The sequence below is a fragment of the Eptatretus burgeri genome, chromosome 15 (assembly GCF_056783735.1).
Source record: "Eptatretus burgeri isolate ZD-2024b chromosome 15, Ebu_testis_v1, whole genome shotgun sequence".
NCBI lineage: Eukaryota > Metazoa > Chordata > Myxini > Myxiniformes > Myxinidae > Eptatretus > Eptatretus burgeri.
The window spans coordinates 46841253-46859900 of record NC_140975.1 but is presented as its reverse complement, the minus strand read 5'-3'; the positions used below and the strand labels follow the sequence as shown (position 1 = coordinate 46859900).

At 41.9% G+C, this 18648-nt stretch overlaps 1 protein-coding gene across 1 annotated transcript in view; it reads right to left on the bottom strand.

Annotated features, from left to right (window-relative positions):
- Window positions 1-4442: 4442 nt before the first annotated feature.
- SNAP25 (synaptosome associated protein 25) overlaps window positions 4443-18648 on the bottom strand; it is a 70380-nt gene continuing 56174 nt past the window's right edge. Inside the window, exons 7-8 of the mRNA XM_085858395.1 lie at window positions 8402-8546; window positions 4443-7796 (exon numbers count right to left, since the gene is read on the bottom strand). Coding sequence (XP_085714521.1) covers window positions 7737-7796; window positions 8402-8546 — 205 coding nt within the window. The 3' untranslated portion in view covers window positions 4443-7736. The remainder of the gene's footprint in view (window positions 7797-8401; window positions 8547-18648) is intronic.

Sequence of the window (18648 nt, the reverse complement as noted above, 5' to 3'; positions counted from 1 at the left end):
AACTAGGGTGCGGGCCATGCTGGACCAACGAAAGAAAGCACAAAAACGAGCTGGGAACATTTCTATACAACACATTTATTTACAACCGAGCGAGGGTTTTATTTTATGTACAGGAGGGGCGAGCAAGGAATTTGTATTTGTTATTTGGAGAACAAGTATTTGATACACTGCTGATTTTGCAGGTTTTCCCACTTACAAAGCACGTAGAGGTCTGTAATTTTTATCATAGTTACTCTTCAACTGTGAAAGACGGAATCTAAAACAAAAATCCTGAAAAATCAAATTGTTTGATTTTTAAATAATTAATTTACATTTTATTGCATGAAATATGTATTTGATCACCTTCCAACCAGTAAGAATTCCGGCTCTCATAGACCTGCTAGTTTTGTCTTTAAGAAGCCCTCCCATTCTCCACTCATTATCTGTATTAACTGCACCTGTTTGAACTCGTTATCTGCATAAAAGACAGCTGTCCACACTCAATCAATCAGACTCCAACCTCTCCACAATGGGCAAGACCAGAGAGCTGTCTGAGGACATCAGGGACAAAATTGTAGACTTGCACAAGGCTGGGATGGGCTACAGGACAATAGGCAAGCAGCTTGGTGAGAAGGCAACAACTCGTCGACCGAGAATTAACAGGGTCCAACTACACTTTTTTAAAGTTTGAGAAAAATGAAATCAAAAATTCAAAGTGGAATTACCGCTATTTCATAACATTTTATTTTCATATCGTGTGCTACATTACAGGTACATATAAAGGTTACATAAAATAATCTTACTGAGTTTCCTCTGTTGCCCTTCTACATGGACTTCTTCTAAATTTGAATGAAATGTCAGATAGACCCTGTTAATTCTCGGTTGACGAACTGTTGGCGCAATTATTAGAAAATGGAAGAAGTTCAAGATAACAGTCAATCTCCCTCGGTCTGGGGCTTCATGCAAGATCTCACCTCGTGGAGCCTCAATTGTCATGAGAAAGGTGAGGGATCAGCCCAGAACTACACGGCAGGACCTGGTCAATGACCTGAAGAGAGCTGGGACCACAGTATCAAAGAAAACCATAAGTAACACACTACGCCGTCATGGATTAAAATCCTGCAGCACCCGCAAGGTCCCTCTGCTCAAGCCAGCGCATGTCCAGGCCCGTCTGAAGTTTGCCAATGACCATCTGGATGATCCAGAGGAGGAATGGGAGAAGGTCATGTGGTCTGATGAGACCAAAATAGAGCTTTTTGGTTTAAACTCCACTCGCCATGTTTGGAGGAAGAAGAAGGAAGAGTACAACCCCAAGAACACCATCCCAACCGTGAAGCATGGAGGTGGAAACATCATTCTTTGGGGATGCTTTTCTGCAAAAGGGACAGGACGACTGCATCATATAGAGGAGAGGATGGATGGGGCCATGTATCGAGAGATCTTGGCCAACAACCTCCTTCCCTCAACAAGAGCATTGAAGATGGGGCATGGCTGGGTCTTCCAGCATGACAACGACCCAAAACACACAGCCAGGGCAACTAAGGAGTGGCTCCGTAACAAGCATCTCAAGGTCCTGGAGTGGCCTAGCCAGTCTCCAGACCTGAACCCAATAGAAAATCTTTGGAGGGAGCTGGAAGTCTGTGTTGCCCAGCGACAGCCCCGAAACCTGAAGGATCTGGAGAAGATCTGTATGGAAGAGTGGGCCAAAATCCCTGCTGCAGTCTGTGCAAACCTGGTTAAGAACTACAGGAAACATCTGATCTCTGTAATTGCAAACAAAGGTTTCTGTACCAAATATTAAGTTCTGTTTTTCTGATGTATTAAGTACTTATTTCATGCAATAAAATGCAAATTAATTATTTAAAAATCATACAATGTGATTTTCAGGATTTTTGTTTTAGATTCCGTCTTTCACAGTTGAAGTGTACCAATGATAAAAATTACAGACCTCTACGTGCTTTGTAAGTGGGAAAACCTGCAAAATCGGCAGTGTATCAAATACTTGTTCTCCCCACTGTATCACGTGACATATCATAACGTGGCCAAAGGCAAGCACACCTTATTGGTCAAGCTGTGTCTTCCACCCATTGGCTCAATGCACAGCTGACCTGACTACACCCACAATTGAAACGTTCACCGTTTTCATGCTCCGGTCAGCCAAAGTTATCTGCTACAGTGAGTGGTGTACAATACGTTCCGATTCGCAATCATCATGCCATGCTCGTCCCTCGAAGATGTATGTATATCTATCAATTGGTTCGCGGGCACCAGCAGTGACCACTATTTTAGTTGTGTCAGTTGGCTGCTCTTAGAGAACCCTTATTCTGGACATTTCCATCTGTCTGTGTCTGCGAAACTTTGGTCAAGCCTCGGGGCGAAACCACTCAACCGATTCCAATGAAATTTGGTAGGTAGGACCAATATTTCTGGGAATCGTGTGCTTTTGAATATGAGACCCGGCTATGGCAACGGCCCTTTAAAGTGGTCAAAAAAAATCGAAAAAAAATCAAAAAAAAAATCGAAAAATCGAAGCTTAGAGTTCTGTGTGCAACCTATCTAGCTGCCTTCATGCCAATTTGCAGCCCTAACAAAAAATATTTGAGGAGATAGGTTTTGGCGAGTACATGTCGAACATTTCAGAAACGGTTAATTGCGAATATCTCTAAGAGAAAGAGTCTGATTTTGATGAAACTTGGGTGAAATGTGTACAATGTGGTGAGCATGTACACAAAAATGAATGGTTGCTATGCACACCTCCGTTGCTTAGCAACAGCTAAAATACTTTATCCTACATCGTACACTTATTGTGGACTGTACAAAAAAAATCAAAACCTCCGAAACTGGACCTCTGAGGGACCTGTTTTTTTGTGCCCAAGGAGAATGTCTAACAGCATCATATAAAAAATAAAATCTTTAGCGAATAGATAAATGGAATTACCAGGGCTGCCATTTGTTAGAGTCTCTTTGGAAACAAGCCTGAAATTGCAAAAGGCAGGTTTCTGGGCGCAAACTAAGAGGGCTGTGATAATCATATTTATTGTGCTAAATTGATTGATAGCATGTACATGAATATCGGCTAGTCGCGTTGGCCAGCTTTCCATCTCGAGCGAGCAGCCATGTCGCCTACCGGCTTGTTTGTATGAGGGGCGTCCCACGCCCCTTGTGGGCGGATCCACGCCCACTTGAACTTTTTTTTATTTATTATTTTTTTCTCACAGTTTCATTTCCTAGAAGCTGTGCGTAATGTCCATAAGTACAACATATAAAAAAATCCGATTTGATTTGGTCAATTTTGACGGAAGAGATAGGTTTTTACAGTAGGGCTTCCTCAAAAGTTTCCACTAACTCAATTGTACCTATCGTGGCATTGTTCAATAATGCCTGCGAACCATCGTCGCCTTCCGGCTAGTATATCACTAAAACTCTCATCTTGTATGTATGTATGTTCCTGAAATACAGCCAAAACGTTACATGATAGCGCAAACATTTTAGGGCCACCTTACTCACCATTCGGCGACAGTATGTAGTATCAAGTTTCGTTCAAATCGGGCAACAAAAAACAAGCAGTCATAGACTGGTACTTATGAAATCGTCAACTTGACCTCTGACCTTGTCTAATAAAAGCTGTCTCTGGAGAAGGTAGCAACACAAACCAGAAGTTTCTACGATGATTCTGTACCAAACCATCAAAAATCGTAACGTCGACCGAAGCAAAAATCTCCATTTCTCCACGCAATTATTTTATCAAAGTCACAAAACCGTAATATTCGGCCATCCACCACCAATCTTTACATAATCCGACGGCTCAGCGAGTCAGGCATGCGAGGATAACCTTTATTGGGATAAAAAAATGACTTTTAAACACCATCTTTATCGAAGACACCGTCAGCGCGCACACGGAAAACCTTTACGTGATCAACGCCACGTCTGTTCGAGCGCGCTGCATCATGTGACGACCCGTGAAGCATCGAGTGAAATATTTTTTTATACAATCTTAAAACATCTCCAAAACATCCGATTTTTACCAGAATTTCGACAACCGAGTTTTAAGCGTCCAAAGCGATCAAGTTAGAGGTGCCAATATTTGTAAAGTGTAAAGGTGCCAATATTTTTGGCACAGCCGAGTCCCCAACCAATGATGCAACTAGCAGCCTCAAGGGTGTGTGTGTGTGTGTGTGTGTGTGTGTGTGTGTGTGTGTGTGTGTGTGTGTGTGTGTGTGTGTGTGTGTGTGTGTGTGTTAAGCTTGTTGTTCTGTCTACCAGCATTGCTTGGTGGACGTTAAAAATGAGTGTTGGGAAATCAATGGCAAATCACCAAGCATAATCCTGCCAAGGAACTGCATCGGCAGCACCATTACTCTGTAAAGAGTACAGCTCGCTCATCATTATTTCAATGCATTCCGAGCAAAAGTTGCATTTCACAGTTTAACACTTGTAATTGATGTAAAAACAAAGCAGAGGCATTTTATTTTTCAATAGACTTTATTTTATTGCAACATTGGTCATTCTTGACATGAAATACATTCAGGAAAAAAAAATTGAAATGCCTTGGAGCCATCTTGAGCATTTCATACATTTAAAGTTTCATGCATAGTGCTCTGGGTTATTAGGTTTAAGCAATCCCAAAGAATGAAAGCTTATTCAGCATGCGAGTTTTTTATTATTATTTCCTTTTGAGGGGGGGGGGCGGTCAGGGAGTAGTGGGAGAGAAGAAATGGGTAGAGAAGTCTAAATTTGCGACAAAAACGAGAGAGAAGAGAGAAGAGAGAAGAGAGAAGAGAGAAGAGAGAAGAGAGAAGAGAGAAGAGAGAAGAGAGAAGAGAGAAGAGAGAAGAGAGAAGAGAGAAGAGAGAAGAGAGAAGAGAGAAGAGAGAAGAGAGAAGAGAGAAGAGAGAGACTTTGACATTTACAGGGTTGAAGAAAGAAAATGGAATCAAATATCATTTAATCTGATACAATAAATAAATGTTACACCATACGTATGCTTGTTATTCACAAAACCTCCATTTTTACACTTTTGCTGTTGGTAGTTTTAAATGGCATTCCCACGTTTGGGCATAATGAGATGCACGTGTCTATGGATGCCATTTGGAAATTGTGCACCCATCATCAGGTCACGCTCAAAGCTCGTGGTTTTAGGATAAATGGTGAACCGTCTTCGTACTCTTTATCCATCCTACTCGATGAATAGCTCAATCTTACTCTTCCCTACAGGGTTTCAAACAAGCCGTGCACCAACCATCTCATGTGATCTTTTTCCCCATCCATGATCTTTTCTCCCCCCATTAACCCTTTCGAAGCGAACCCTCTTCCTTGCAGGTTACTGTGTCCTCCTTTGTCTCCTATTTTCCAGTTCGTTCAATCTCTTGCATATTATATCCGCCCACTGCCCTACCTACCGTCAGTTCATATCCTCCATCTCCTCGCTGTTGCGTGAGCTTCGATGTTGTAAAAAAATAAATAAAAAAATTTCCATCAACTAGCGTGACTACTTCTACTTCCAATGAAACGAAGCGATACGCTTGGAGAAGATTATGTAGACGTATTGTTCCGAGATTAATGGCCAGGTCACTTGATGACCAATGTTCGTTATTACTGCATTTTGTGTCGATGCCAATCGTGCAAATTCAGTTTATCATGAAGGTATTTCATTGATGTCACCACACTCAAAAAAAATTGAGCTTTGGTAACACTTGGGAAGTGGTCATGAACATCTGTTTTACGATGTAATGCTTTAATTGAATCGTAAAACAGATGCTCGTTCCAAGGTAGGAATTGAACCCAACCTCAAAACAACACCTGCAAATAAAATAATTAATTAATGCACTGATATACAGCAGTGTTCCTTTGTTAGCGGATAATCCCAAAAAAAAAAATTCATTTTTTTTTTCATTTTACTGAAATGATGCGATTATCACTTTATCCCAACAAGAAAAAAAACTCCCACAATGACAGCCATTAGCTAAAACAGATTTCTTATCTTTATGTTGGCTCAAGAAGTTTTGGGACGTTTCAGCACAATAACTTTCTGTTTGATTCTGGCGGATAGAAATTCATACCTTTCTGCAACTTTTGTGTAAAACATAAATTCCCTCCGTTTCATTTGGCTTGCTTTTGATTTGAGTGATCCGCAAGTTCGCATGGAAGAGCTTGAGAAGTTTTAACTTGCATATGCTGAATGTAACTTGCTTGTCCATGACCATTTGCTGACGCCACACGTTTCCAAGGAAGCAAACTTTTCACACTTTACACAAAGGCCGTGGGTAATGGAACAATCGATGGCTTTATCGGAGAATTATAAATATCGCGGTTCATAAGGAGGCCTTGGCGTATACAGTCGATTCGTTTAAAACTAGTCTCCTTGGAAAAGAAAAATCAGCAAGTCATGCATTTCTAAATTTTGATTAAGGTCAAGATGTAAAAGTTGGACATTTACACTGTTGTATTGCCCCAAAAAGGTAAAAGGTAGAAGTTAATGTTTATTTTGGTCCCATTTGTAGAATGCTTGCTTTTACTTACTTTGGTCATTACAACTCGATCATGGCAACACTGACCTGTCTGTCATCCTGACTTATTTGCAAAGACTTGGTGCTGACACATTTGTCTGGTGAAGGAAATATGCATGTAAAGTAGTCTGGTAGAGTTGCAAAAATACCTTCGTGTGCAACAACTATCCAGCTTTTGAGCAATATTAATGGTTAAACAGCCATGTAAAGGACTTGCCTTGAGCAGCCTATTTATCCCACTGCAGCATGAAGACCTCCGTCAACACGGACACTCCGTTCAAATGATTTTGGAGTTGTTTGTTTTTCTTTCAAATTCCCACTTGATAGACATCATGAGTGCTTTTGCATTTTGTGAATGTTTGTGGAGTTCTAAAGGTCTATAAAGAAGACTGCACTGGTTTGTGCCAAAGGCACTGATTGCACCAAACATTTGGTTATTTGATCTTGCTTACATTTCACTTTCAAGAACAAATCAGCATTTTGGAAATTTTACTAATTACTTGTATAATCAGACGTGCGCAATACCTGCCTCGAGTCCATCATGTTGCTTATTTGGTCTCAATAAATGGTGCCCGGCGTGGGAGTATCCAAATCAGAGTAATTGCTACGAACGTCCTTGTAAGTTTGCCGTCGTTTTCATTACCCCAGTGGGTCTTCTGTATGATCACTTGTGTGTTAGTGTCGAGACCAATTTATGTTTGCTTTGTGCACTGAGGAATAAAAGCTTTGCAAACTCTCAAGTTCAAGTTGTTTTGCAAGCCAATGACCATGACGTGGCAGCGGTATAATGCAACACGTTGACACTTTACTGCATGCGAGGACAACAGACAAGTGGCATGATGACAATATTTACCATTAGGACACTTGCACCACTCAATAGCTTCGAGATTCGAAATAATAAGAGCCAACTTTCTGTCTGCAACACCACCTGGTGGGTGTTCTGATTTCAATCGTCACATGCTGAGGCACTGAAGTTGACCCGGCGCTTTCCTTCCTTTCAAACTGAGAAAGGTGCTGCCATGCGCTGCACAAAGATGAGACAAAGACAGAAACTTTGAGGCAAAAACGTCCGCTACTGATAAAAGCTCTATTGAGACACAGGGAATCTTGAGAGAGGGGAGCCAGCCTTGCGATGACTGGCATTAACTGTTGCCTACTCTACAGACTGCGCTGAAGCTGGGAGTTGCATGTTGAGGGCAAGGCGGTGAAACATCTCTGGCTTGCACCTCCCCAGCATCTGCGCGGCCACCTTCAGAGCAGTTTGTTGGCACGGTCGTTTGCCTCCTTAATCCGGGCCTCGTTCATGGTTGCCTAAGAAGGGTTGAGCACGTCAATGACAGGTTCAAAACCAAAAAAGGTAATCGGGTATTCTGTGTATATGTACATATACAAGCAAAAGTACCCATCCACTGTGACGGGAAAAGTTTAAGTTAATCCATCTATTTAAATAATTTCACGGACTTTAAAAATGTTAATTGTGTTACATTCTTTGTTTCACTCAGGGCCAGAGCTCTGAGATACTTATACCGCCCACCCCAAAACGGTGTTGCAACATTTGGTGGAGGTGGTTGAATTTGTCTAAAAAGAGTGTAGAATATCCAACAAGTGAAATACAATTTCGCATCGACATTATTCATGACTGTTCTGTCATCATTTCAAAAGTGAATGTTGAGTATTTCAAACGCAGCGCAGGAAAGGGCCGCCATAAACAGGAGACAGACGAATGTATGGACAGATGCTACAATTTGCAATATATATATATATATATATATATATATATATATATATATATATATATATATATATATATATATATATATATATATATATATATATATATACATATACATATACATAGATACATAGACACATACATACCAGAATGGAATATTTAAAACATATAATCAGAATCTCACCATGTCTGTAATGCGGTTGATCTGTTGGTTTTGTGTGTCAATCTCATTGCCCATGTCGACAGCCATGTGCCGCAGGTTTCCAATTAGGCCACTCACTTGCTCCAAGTTGTCATCCATTTCATTCTCTCTGGCATCGTCGGTCACTCTACAAGTACAGAAACACAACATAATGAGCACTTTACTTTCAATTGGAGAAATTTCTTTCCAGTTATGTCTGAACCATCTATTAAGATGGAACTTCAAAGATTTTTCTTCCCCTTGGTGGATTCGACCACTTGAGGTAATGCTGCTTGCAGAAAACAAGCACCTTGAAAGGGGAAACTGTGGCTTGAAGTCTGAAGAATTTGGCCAAACCATCGGACTCTAAAGTATAATGTTTCGGACTCCAAAGTAAACAACGACATTTACAATATTGGTAAGGTTATTTCTTCTGTCATCGTTCGATTGTGAAATTTTCAAAAAGGAATGGTTCTTGGATATACTAGTGCATGCCCATACGTGCATGCCCATACCTGCGTGGCCGTGCGTGCAAAAATAAAACTTCCAAACCGCGTGCCAGAAACAACAACCACACAGGCCGTTCCTTCGCTCTCGCGTGCCCGTACGTGCGAAAAAATTTTTTTCAAACAACCACACAGGCCGTACCTTTGCTCTTGTAAACAATGACTGGATTGGGGCATTGTGTTTATCTATAAATGCGCATAACAAATTGAGAAATTATAGATAGATACAGTAAGTCATCACTATCCGGAAATCCGTACGTTGTAACCCGTAATGGGGAACGCGCTCTAACTTGACCATAACTTGGGAATCACTTGTCCCATTAATTTCAAACCTTTTGAAAGGCAAACAAACAGAGATTGCTGGAATTATAGATAGATAGAAGATAGATACTGTGGGTGCAAAACGCCAAGCAACGTGTCCTGTCATTGGTAATTAAGGCGCCGTTTCCCCATCGGCCACGCCTACACAGCAACGTGTCCTGTCATTGGTTTGGTAAATAAATGGCCATAACTTGGGAACCACTTGTCCGATTAATATCAAACCTTGAAAAGGCACATCCACAGGACCCCAGCAATATACCTGGCAAGTTTTAATTAGATTGGACCAGTGGTTGTCGAGAAACAGCGGTCACAGACACACACACACACACACACACACACACACACACACACACACACACACACACACACAGACACACACAGACACACACACACACACACAGACACACACACACACACACAAACACACTGCTGGAATGATAGAGAGATGGATGTATATACTAACGTATACGTATATATGAGCGGGGTATGCTTACAAGTTGTAAGCAATAACGAACCGTGCTTCCCCATGATCTCAGGTCGCACACCTGCATTTGATTTTTCATTTATTTATTTTCATTTACTCATATTTTTATTTGTGGATGCTTTCCAACGGTTCTGTAACTTTTCCCGGTGCATCGGCTTCGATGTCCATCGTTAGGCAAAATTTCAGCTTTCTACATCACCTGGAAGTTACCGATCTTTAATATCAGTAGGTGAATCGGTACGCCTGGTGTTGGCTTCATGGTTAGGTTGGCTGGCTTGGGGTCTTTGTCTCCTGAGTTGAAGCCCTGTTGGCCGCTGAATTAACACCAGGTGAGGTTGACTCAGCCTGCCATCTTTCCGAGGTTGGTGAAATGAGTGCCAGTGTACTGGTATAGGAGCACAGCATCAGTGGCGTGACATCATCACATTCAAACAAAATGATAGCTACCTGGCACCCAAGCTGCCACACGCAAGAAGAAGAAGAGGTGAGTCAGTGGTTAGAATGATTGATATATACTAGTATGTGCCCGTACGTACGTGGCCGTATGTGCAAAAAAAAAAATAATAATAATGAAAAAAAAACTTTCAAACCGCTTGCCAGAAACAACCACACAGGCCATTCCTTCGCTCTCGTGTGTGCCAACGTATTTTGCCTTTTCGCAATGTCATCACAAGGAAAAACACAAAGAGAAGAGAAGAGAAAAAAGGGAAAAAAAAAACACGTACGTGGCCGTACGTGCAAAAAAAAAATATTTTTTTTCAAACAAACACACAGTCCGTTCCTTCACTCTTGAAAACGACGACTGGATTGGGGCATTGTGTTTATCTATAAATGCGCATAAGAAATCGAGAAATTATTAGAATACACTAAGTCATCACGATCCAGAAGTCCGTACGTTGTAACCCGTAATGGGGAATGCAGCTGAGGTTCTCTTCCCCGTCGGCCACGCCTACGCAGAAACGTGTCTTGTCATTGATTTGGTAAAAAAAAAATGGCCATAACTTGGCAACCGCTTGTCCGATTAATATCAAACCTTGAAAAGGCACATACTCAGGTCCCCAGCAATATATCTGGCATGTTTCAATTTGATCGGACCAGTGGTTGTCGAGAAACAGCAGTCACAGACACACACACAGACACACACACAGACACACACACACATAGACACACACACACACACACACACACACATAGACACACACACACAGACAGACACACACACGGACACACAGACACACACACGGACACACACACACGGACACACACACAGACACACACACACACACACACAGACATGCACACACACACAGACACGCACACACACAGACACACACACAGACACACACACACAAAGACACACACAGACGGACACACAGACACACACACAGACACACACACAGACACACACACAGACACACACACAGACACACACACACATTGCTGGAATTATATATATATATATTTGACACAGTGCTGGCAGTCCAGGTTAATCCCCCGACCCAAATTGTGGTGACGGGCGGTTAACACCGGCAGCCCAGAGCTGAGCGGTTCCTTATTCTGAGGTGGACACGTTGATTCTCGGAGATTATAACACGTGCTGGAGGGATGGGGCACGGCATGGCGGAACGATGGAGACACAAATGGCTGCACGAGGCGGGGGGGGGGGGGAGGGGGTGGTTTGCATACACGAGGCGAAGCTTTGAGGTCCGTCTCTCACAACCCAACTCAGAGCCACTGGCAAGCGTCTTGCTCAGTACGTGAGCCATTCTTCCGTATGGCACTCAAGTCTTTACAGACCGAGATTTAAAGCATATGGTCACGAATAGACAAAAGTAGAGATGTCGATCTAGATTTCGCCATTGTGGGCTCATCAGGACAACATACTACTGATCGTTTATTTGTGACCATATTAGGCTCACGAATATAACTGAATCAAAGCCCATAACCTGACGAGGTCACAGGGCACAAATTGAGTCCCACCACAACGCTTGCTGCACGACCTGCCAGCAACAAGTGTCACCTGTCATGTGAGCACATTGTCTCTACCCTGCTGAATACCACTCAGGAGGTTTGCAGCATCACCAGTCAGGAGATCACCAGCCAGCTTTAATATACAAAGCTCCTTCTAACCACTGATTCACTGCCTGACTGACTCACTGATTGATATTAAAGATAGGTATCTACCGAGTGATAAAGAAAGCTGAAATTTTGCATGCCGATGGGATTCCGTCATTCGACTATGCTGTGTCAGAATGGCGACCCATCCAGGATTGTGCCCAATAGCCCAAGAGATTGCTTCGGCAGCACCGACGCTCTGTACAGAGTCTGGTCCCAATGGATGGAATGGATCGATCGAATGGACATCAAAGCCAGTACACCAGAAAAAAATAAAGAAAAAATGCAGGTGAGTGACCCGAGACAATGGGGAAGCACAGTAATTTTGTTTGCGAATGGACATCAAAGCCGATACACCAGGAGAAAAATCATAGAACTGTCGGAATACATTCATAAATGAAAATATAAATAAATGAAAAAAAATTAGACATCAAATGCAGGTGGGTGACCCGAGACAATGGGGAAGCATGGTAATTCTGTGTGCCGATGGACATCAAAGCTGATACACTGGGAGAAAAAAAAATCACAGAACCATCAGAAAGTGTCCATAAATGAAAATATAAATAAGCAAGGAAAAGAGCAATCAGAGATTGCAGACCCTCGCCGATACTTGTTTTGTGTGGTGTATTTTGGGTGGCGTTTGTTTACTGGATTGTTACATAATTCACGAGAAGGGCACTTGGTAGAGCGCATACCTCCGCCACTCAATGCCTGATCCACAAGAACGTATCCGGTCCAATACATTTTTCAAATATCATGCTATATATAGTTTTTGGCCCGATCTCTCAATGGTGAAGAATCACTTAAAAAATTAAATAATTCTTGTATCTGGATCCGGATGTGGATCTTCTCCAAAATCGAAACAATTAGTCCTTGGGAGGCACCCAACCTGTCCACCAAGTTTCATCCGAATCCGTCCTCAACTTTTTAAGATATCGTGCTATATCATTTTAAGGCACATCTCTCACTGGTGAAGAATCATTAAAAATTAAACTAGAGGGGGAGTACTCAGTAGAGTGCAAAACCTCCGCCGCCAATACTGCTGGGTCACTCAAGTGAACCTGATATCCTATTCATTGTAGGTCAAAACGGATCAGACTCTACTGAACCACGATTGAATAAACTAAACTAGATCGACGCGCATGTAGAAATGCCAAAAAAAAAATCGAAATGTTTTTGAAAAAAAAAGTGCAAAATTTGTTTTTTTTTTCTCTAACAAATTTTTTTGGGGGGGGGGGGGTTGGAAATCACTTAAAACATGTAGAAATGCAAAAAAGAATTCAAATATTTTTCAAATAAAATCGATTTTTTTGAAAAAAGTTGCAAAATTTTGTTTTTTTTTTCCAATAATTTTTTTTTTTTGGTTGAAAATCACTTAAAACATGTAGAAATACAAAAACAAAAATTCAAATATTTTTTCAAAATGGCCGCCATAGCGGCCATATTGGACTTTGCACCAAGTCCAAAATCTAATAGCATGATCCTTGGACCATACCTAAATCCCCCACCAAGTTTCGTCGAAATCCGTCCAGAAGTTTTTCCGCAATACTGTTCACAAACAAACAAACAAACAAACAGACAGACAGGCGTGAAAACAGTAACCTCCATCCATCTTCGATGGCGGAGGTTAACTCGAGGGGGAGCACTCGGTAGAGTGCAAAACCTCCGTCACCAATACTGCTAGGTCACTCAAGTGAACCTGATATCCTATTCATTCAATTTGACGTCAACAGTGCTCACAGAGTTATAGTTTGCAACTTTCCCTTTTACTTTTAACTTTTACATACTCAATTCATTCGTCATAACTTGCTGGATTCCTTGAGACAAATTGATTTTACGTGGGTATATCCACCTGAAGTTCCAAAATCAGCCGCAATTATAATTTTGGCATGTTTTTTGTTGGAAATCACTACTAACATGTAGAAATGCAAAAAAAAAAAATCGAAATTTTGTTGAAAAAAAAGTTGCAAAAATTTTTTTTTTCTCAAACAATTTTTTTTGGGGGGGGAGGGGGGGTTGGAAATCACTTAAAACATGTAGAAATGCAAAAAAAAAATTTCTAATATTTTTTCAAAATGGCCACCATTGCGGCCATATTGGATTTTGGACCAAGTCGAAAATCTAATGGCATGATCCTTGGACCATACCTAATCCCCCCCACCAAGTTTCGTCGAAATCCGTCGAGGAGTTTTTCCGTAATACTGTTCACAAACAAACAAACAAACAAACAGAAAGGGGTGAAAACAGTAACCTCCGATCTTCGATGGAGGAGGTTAATAACTCTTGTATCCAGATCTGGATTCGCATCTTCACCAAAATTGAATCACCTCTTCCCAGTGGCGCACCCAACCTGTCCACCAAGTTTTGTGTGAATCCTTCCATAACTTTTTGAGATATTGTGCTATATATCGTTTTTGGCCTGATCTCTCAATGGTGAAGAATCACTTTAAAAATTTCTCAGATCTGGATCCGGATTCGGATGTTCACCAAAATTGGGCGATGCCATCCTTGGCCAGTCACCTATACACAAAAACAGTTTCAAACGATTGCTTGAAAACTGTGGCTAAAAATCGTATGACAGACAAACAAACAGACAAATGCTGCAGACCAACATACTTGGTAAAAAAAAATTCACACCAAGTAACAAACGGACAAACAGATGGAAAGGGGTGAAAACATAACCTCCTTCACCTTCCGTGATGGAGGTAATAAATGAAATAATAAGAAGTACCACTTTATAACTGCTGGCAGTGATGACCAGGCACCAAGACGTCCAGCTTTGATGTAACCCCGCTTTGATTGGACACCTACCCTGACCCATGCCATTTTTTATTATTATTCAATTGAATTTCGAATGGGATTAAAATAAATTCAATTCAAATCAAATGGAAGACAAAATCGGTACAGTCCTGCAATGGAGTCATCAGTAGGAACCCAAACAAGCAAAAAGCAAAGATGAAGTCATCAGGAGGAACCTGGATAGGATTCACATTTCTGCTGCTACTCCTCTACCCTCAAACACATCCAGCCACAGCCAAGTGATCCTTATTCAAAAAAAAAAATCAAAAAGAACCCAGATCAAGAAAATGAAATAACTCTGGCTGCCACACCATGCATCCGATCAAGTTGAAATTTCAATCGTGTATTCCCTATTATTACTAGATCATAATTGTGAAGTTTCACGTCGATTAATTAAGCGGTTCCAGAGAAAACATTTTTAAATATTTTTCTTCAATCCAATATGGCTGCCAAACCATATGACCTATCAATTATTCCTTAATAAACTTGTACACCCATGGCTTGGGGAACATTTGTGTGAAGTTTCCCCTCAATCTGTCCAGCCATTCTGGAGAAAAATATTTTTTTATTGGTTTTTGGGTAAATCCAATATGGCTGCCAAACCATGTGACCTATGATGTCATATCTGTGAATATTTTGTTCCTCATGGATCGGTGATCATTCCTGTAAAGTTTCACCACAATCTGTTCAGCCATTTCAGAGAAGATTTTTGAAGGTTTTGTGAAAAAAACAATATGGCTGCCGAATCACGTGACCGAATCACATGACCAAATCTATGCTACCACTGATGATTTGCCAATAAGCAATGAAACTGGTCCGGTGGCTGAGGGGGTATGTAGCATTGGAATTCTCATGTGTGTACTATGTATTGTTGTGGAGGAACTCTGGGAAGGGTTGGAAACTGCAAAGCGCTTACCTTGTGTAGACCTTCTTTGGTTACTTTATGCAGCTTCTTCAGCTGGAGGAGTGTGAGAGTTGTCAATTATTTATATAATCCTAGCCACCTGGGTTTAGTTGATTAGGTGAGAGCTGATCGGCTATTCCCTCCAATCACAGGTGAGAGACGCAGGCAGATGCCAGCATTGGGGAGAAGACAATCCAGAGGAGACACGCCAGAATTGACATGCCAAACCCATGGAGTAAGGTCTGAAGGTCAAACCTACTGCAAAGTGTCCTTCGAGTCTCTGCTAACTTGCAAGACCAGCCTGCATTGCGCCTCCTGACACTTCCCATCAGGAAAGACCACACACACCAACACCACCCATTTCTGTCAACTCTCCCGTTTGTCCTGTAAACCTGCCCATGTAAGAATAGTCTAAGTCTAGCCGTGGAATCATCTCCGTCAAGTTAAGTATGTTGATGGGGTCTCTCTCTCTCTCTCTCTGTGTAATATTATTCACGATATATTACTGTATCCCCATCCCCATTGTTTATTAAACGTGTTGCTATAAAAGCAAGTCGTTGTGTCTTTTTGAGCCACAGGATGATCCTCCAACAGAAGCAAATTTCAAATTAATGAATCCCAACCTCCCAACCACACCTCACTGTGAACCAGTTGCGAGTGAGTACAGAACGTCCCCACTCGGCGTTTCTTGGATTCATTTCTGGTGATCTCACATCACCCAATTGGAAGGCAGTATGTGTATGTATCTACACAAACATATATCTGATATGATGTACTATACTCTGTTACAGAGCGTTGGTTCTGCCGAAGCAGTGTCTTGTTCTGGGGTCATACTAGGAAGTTTGCCATCCCTCTCCCAGTAGTAGTTAGGGCAGGAATTTGGAATTTGTTCAGGGTGCCGTTGATAGCTCACCTACTCTTCATGAAGAACATTGTGGTATCTTTAACGTCTACCAAATAATGTGACGGATGGGACTCAGTTTAACGTCCATCCAAGAGACGGCATACACATTTATGAATCGCCCTGCCTGTGGAACACTGGGATGACAGTTATTAGCCGGGTCGGGATTCAAACCCAGGCTAAAGGGCTTAGAAGCAAGTGAACATACCTTTCGGCCAGCCTGTCAGCACCAGCACACACACACACACACACACACACACACACACACACACACACACACACACACACACCTATGTCACTTGCATGGCTACCACCCAAAACTGCAAGCAATGTTTGGCAGGAATCACACACGCACCAAGGTTGTTCACCTCAAGGATGGCCTCCCAAGACCGAATTTGGCACAAAGCACCTAAAGCAGTTAAAGGTACTTTGCAATTAAATGATCACGTCTCAACGCACGAGTTACCTCCCGTTTTAAGTCATTTTCTCTCCAGGGTTATTAACAAAGTCAAAACGGTTTTTGTGGTCGGGATGCCAGAAACAGACATGCATGCAGGTTTGGACCATACTCTGTACAGAGCGTTGGTTCTGCTTAAGCAAATCTCCTTGGCTATTGGGCACAATCCTGGACGGGTCGCCACTCCGACACAGGATACCAGCATGCCGGCACTCATTTTGCCGATCTCAGAAGGATGACAGGTCGAGTCAACCCCACCTGGCATTAATTCAAGAGAAAAGTGGGATTTGAACTGAGGATCATAGAATCCCAAGCCCAACGACTAACCATTAAGTCAACACCAGGCATATCCATGCAGGTCTTAGGAAATAAATAGACATTTAGTTACCTATTTATTTCGAAGGCAAAGTTGTCCAAAACAAAACAGACACAGAAATACTGCATGAAGATGCAAACAAACTAGAAGGGCACTCGGTAGAGCGCACACCTCCACCACGTAATGCCTGATCCACGAGAACATATCGGGCCCAATACAGTTTTGAAATACCATGCTATACAGTACTATCTCGTTTTCGGCCCGATTAATGAAGAATCACTTTAGAAATTAAATAATTCTCGTATCCAGATCCGGATCCGGATCCGGATCTTCACCAAGACCTAACCAATTTGTCATGGTCACACACCCAAGCTGTCCACCAAGTTTCATCCGAATCCGTCCACAACTTTTTGAAATATTGTGCTATATATTAGTTTAGACCAATCTTAGTCGGTCTATTAGTATTGAGAATCAAGGACATGGGTAAGGTCTACGAGCGGCAATTTGATTGGTCGTGATGACATAAAATGCCAAAATATATGTGGGTTTTTATTTTGGTTTGCTTCCTCCCAAGCAGGAAACATTTTGGTTTGCTTCCTCCCAAGCAGGAAACATTTTGGTTTGCTTCCTCCCAAGCAGGAAACATTTTGGTTTGCTTCCTCCCAAGCAGGAAACATTTTGGTTTGCTTCCTCCCAAGCAGGAAACATTTTGGTTTGCTTCCTCCCAAGCAGGAAACATTTTGGTTTGCTTCCTCCCAAGCAGGAAACGTTTTGGTTTGCTTCCTCCCAAGCAGGAAACATTTTGGTTTGTTTCCTCCCAAGCAGGAAACATTTTGGTTTGCTTCCTCCCAAGCAGGAAACGTTTTGGTTTGCTTCCTCCCAAGCAGTAAACATTTTGGTTTGCTTCCTCCCAAGCAGGAAACATTTTGGTTTGTTTCCTCCCAAGCAGGAAACATTTTGGTTTGTTTCCTCCCAAGCAGGAAACATTTTGGTTTGCTTCCTCCCAAGCAGGAAACATTTTGGTTTGCTTCCTCCCAAGCAGGAAACATTTTGGTTTGCTTCCTCCCAAGCAGGAAACATTTTGGTTTGCTTCCTCCCAAGCAGGAAACATTTTGGTTTGCTTCCTCCCAAGCAGGAATCATTTTTGTTTGCTTCCTCCCAAGCAGAAAACATTTTGGTTTCCTTCCTCTCAAACAGGAAACATTTTGGTTTGCTTCCTCCCAAGCAGGAATCATTTTGGTTTGCTTCCTCCCAAGCAGGAAACATTTTGGTTTGCTTCCTCCCAAGCAGGAAACATTTTGGTTTGCTTCCTCCCAAGCAGGAAACATTTTGGTTTGCTTCCTCTCAAGCAGGAAACATTTTGGTTTGTTTCCTCCCAAGCAGGAAACATTTTGGTTTGCTTCCTCCCAAGCAGGAAACATTTTGGTTTGCTTCCTCCCAATTGTGG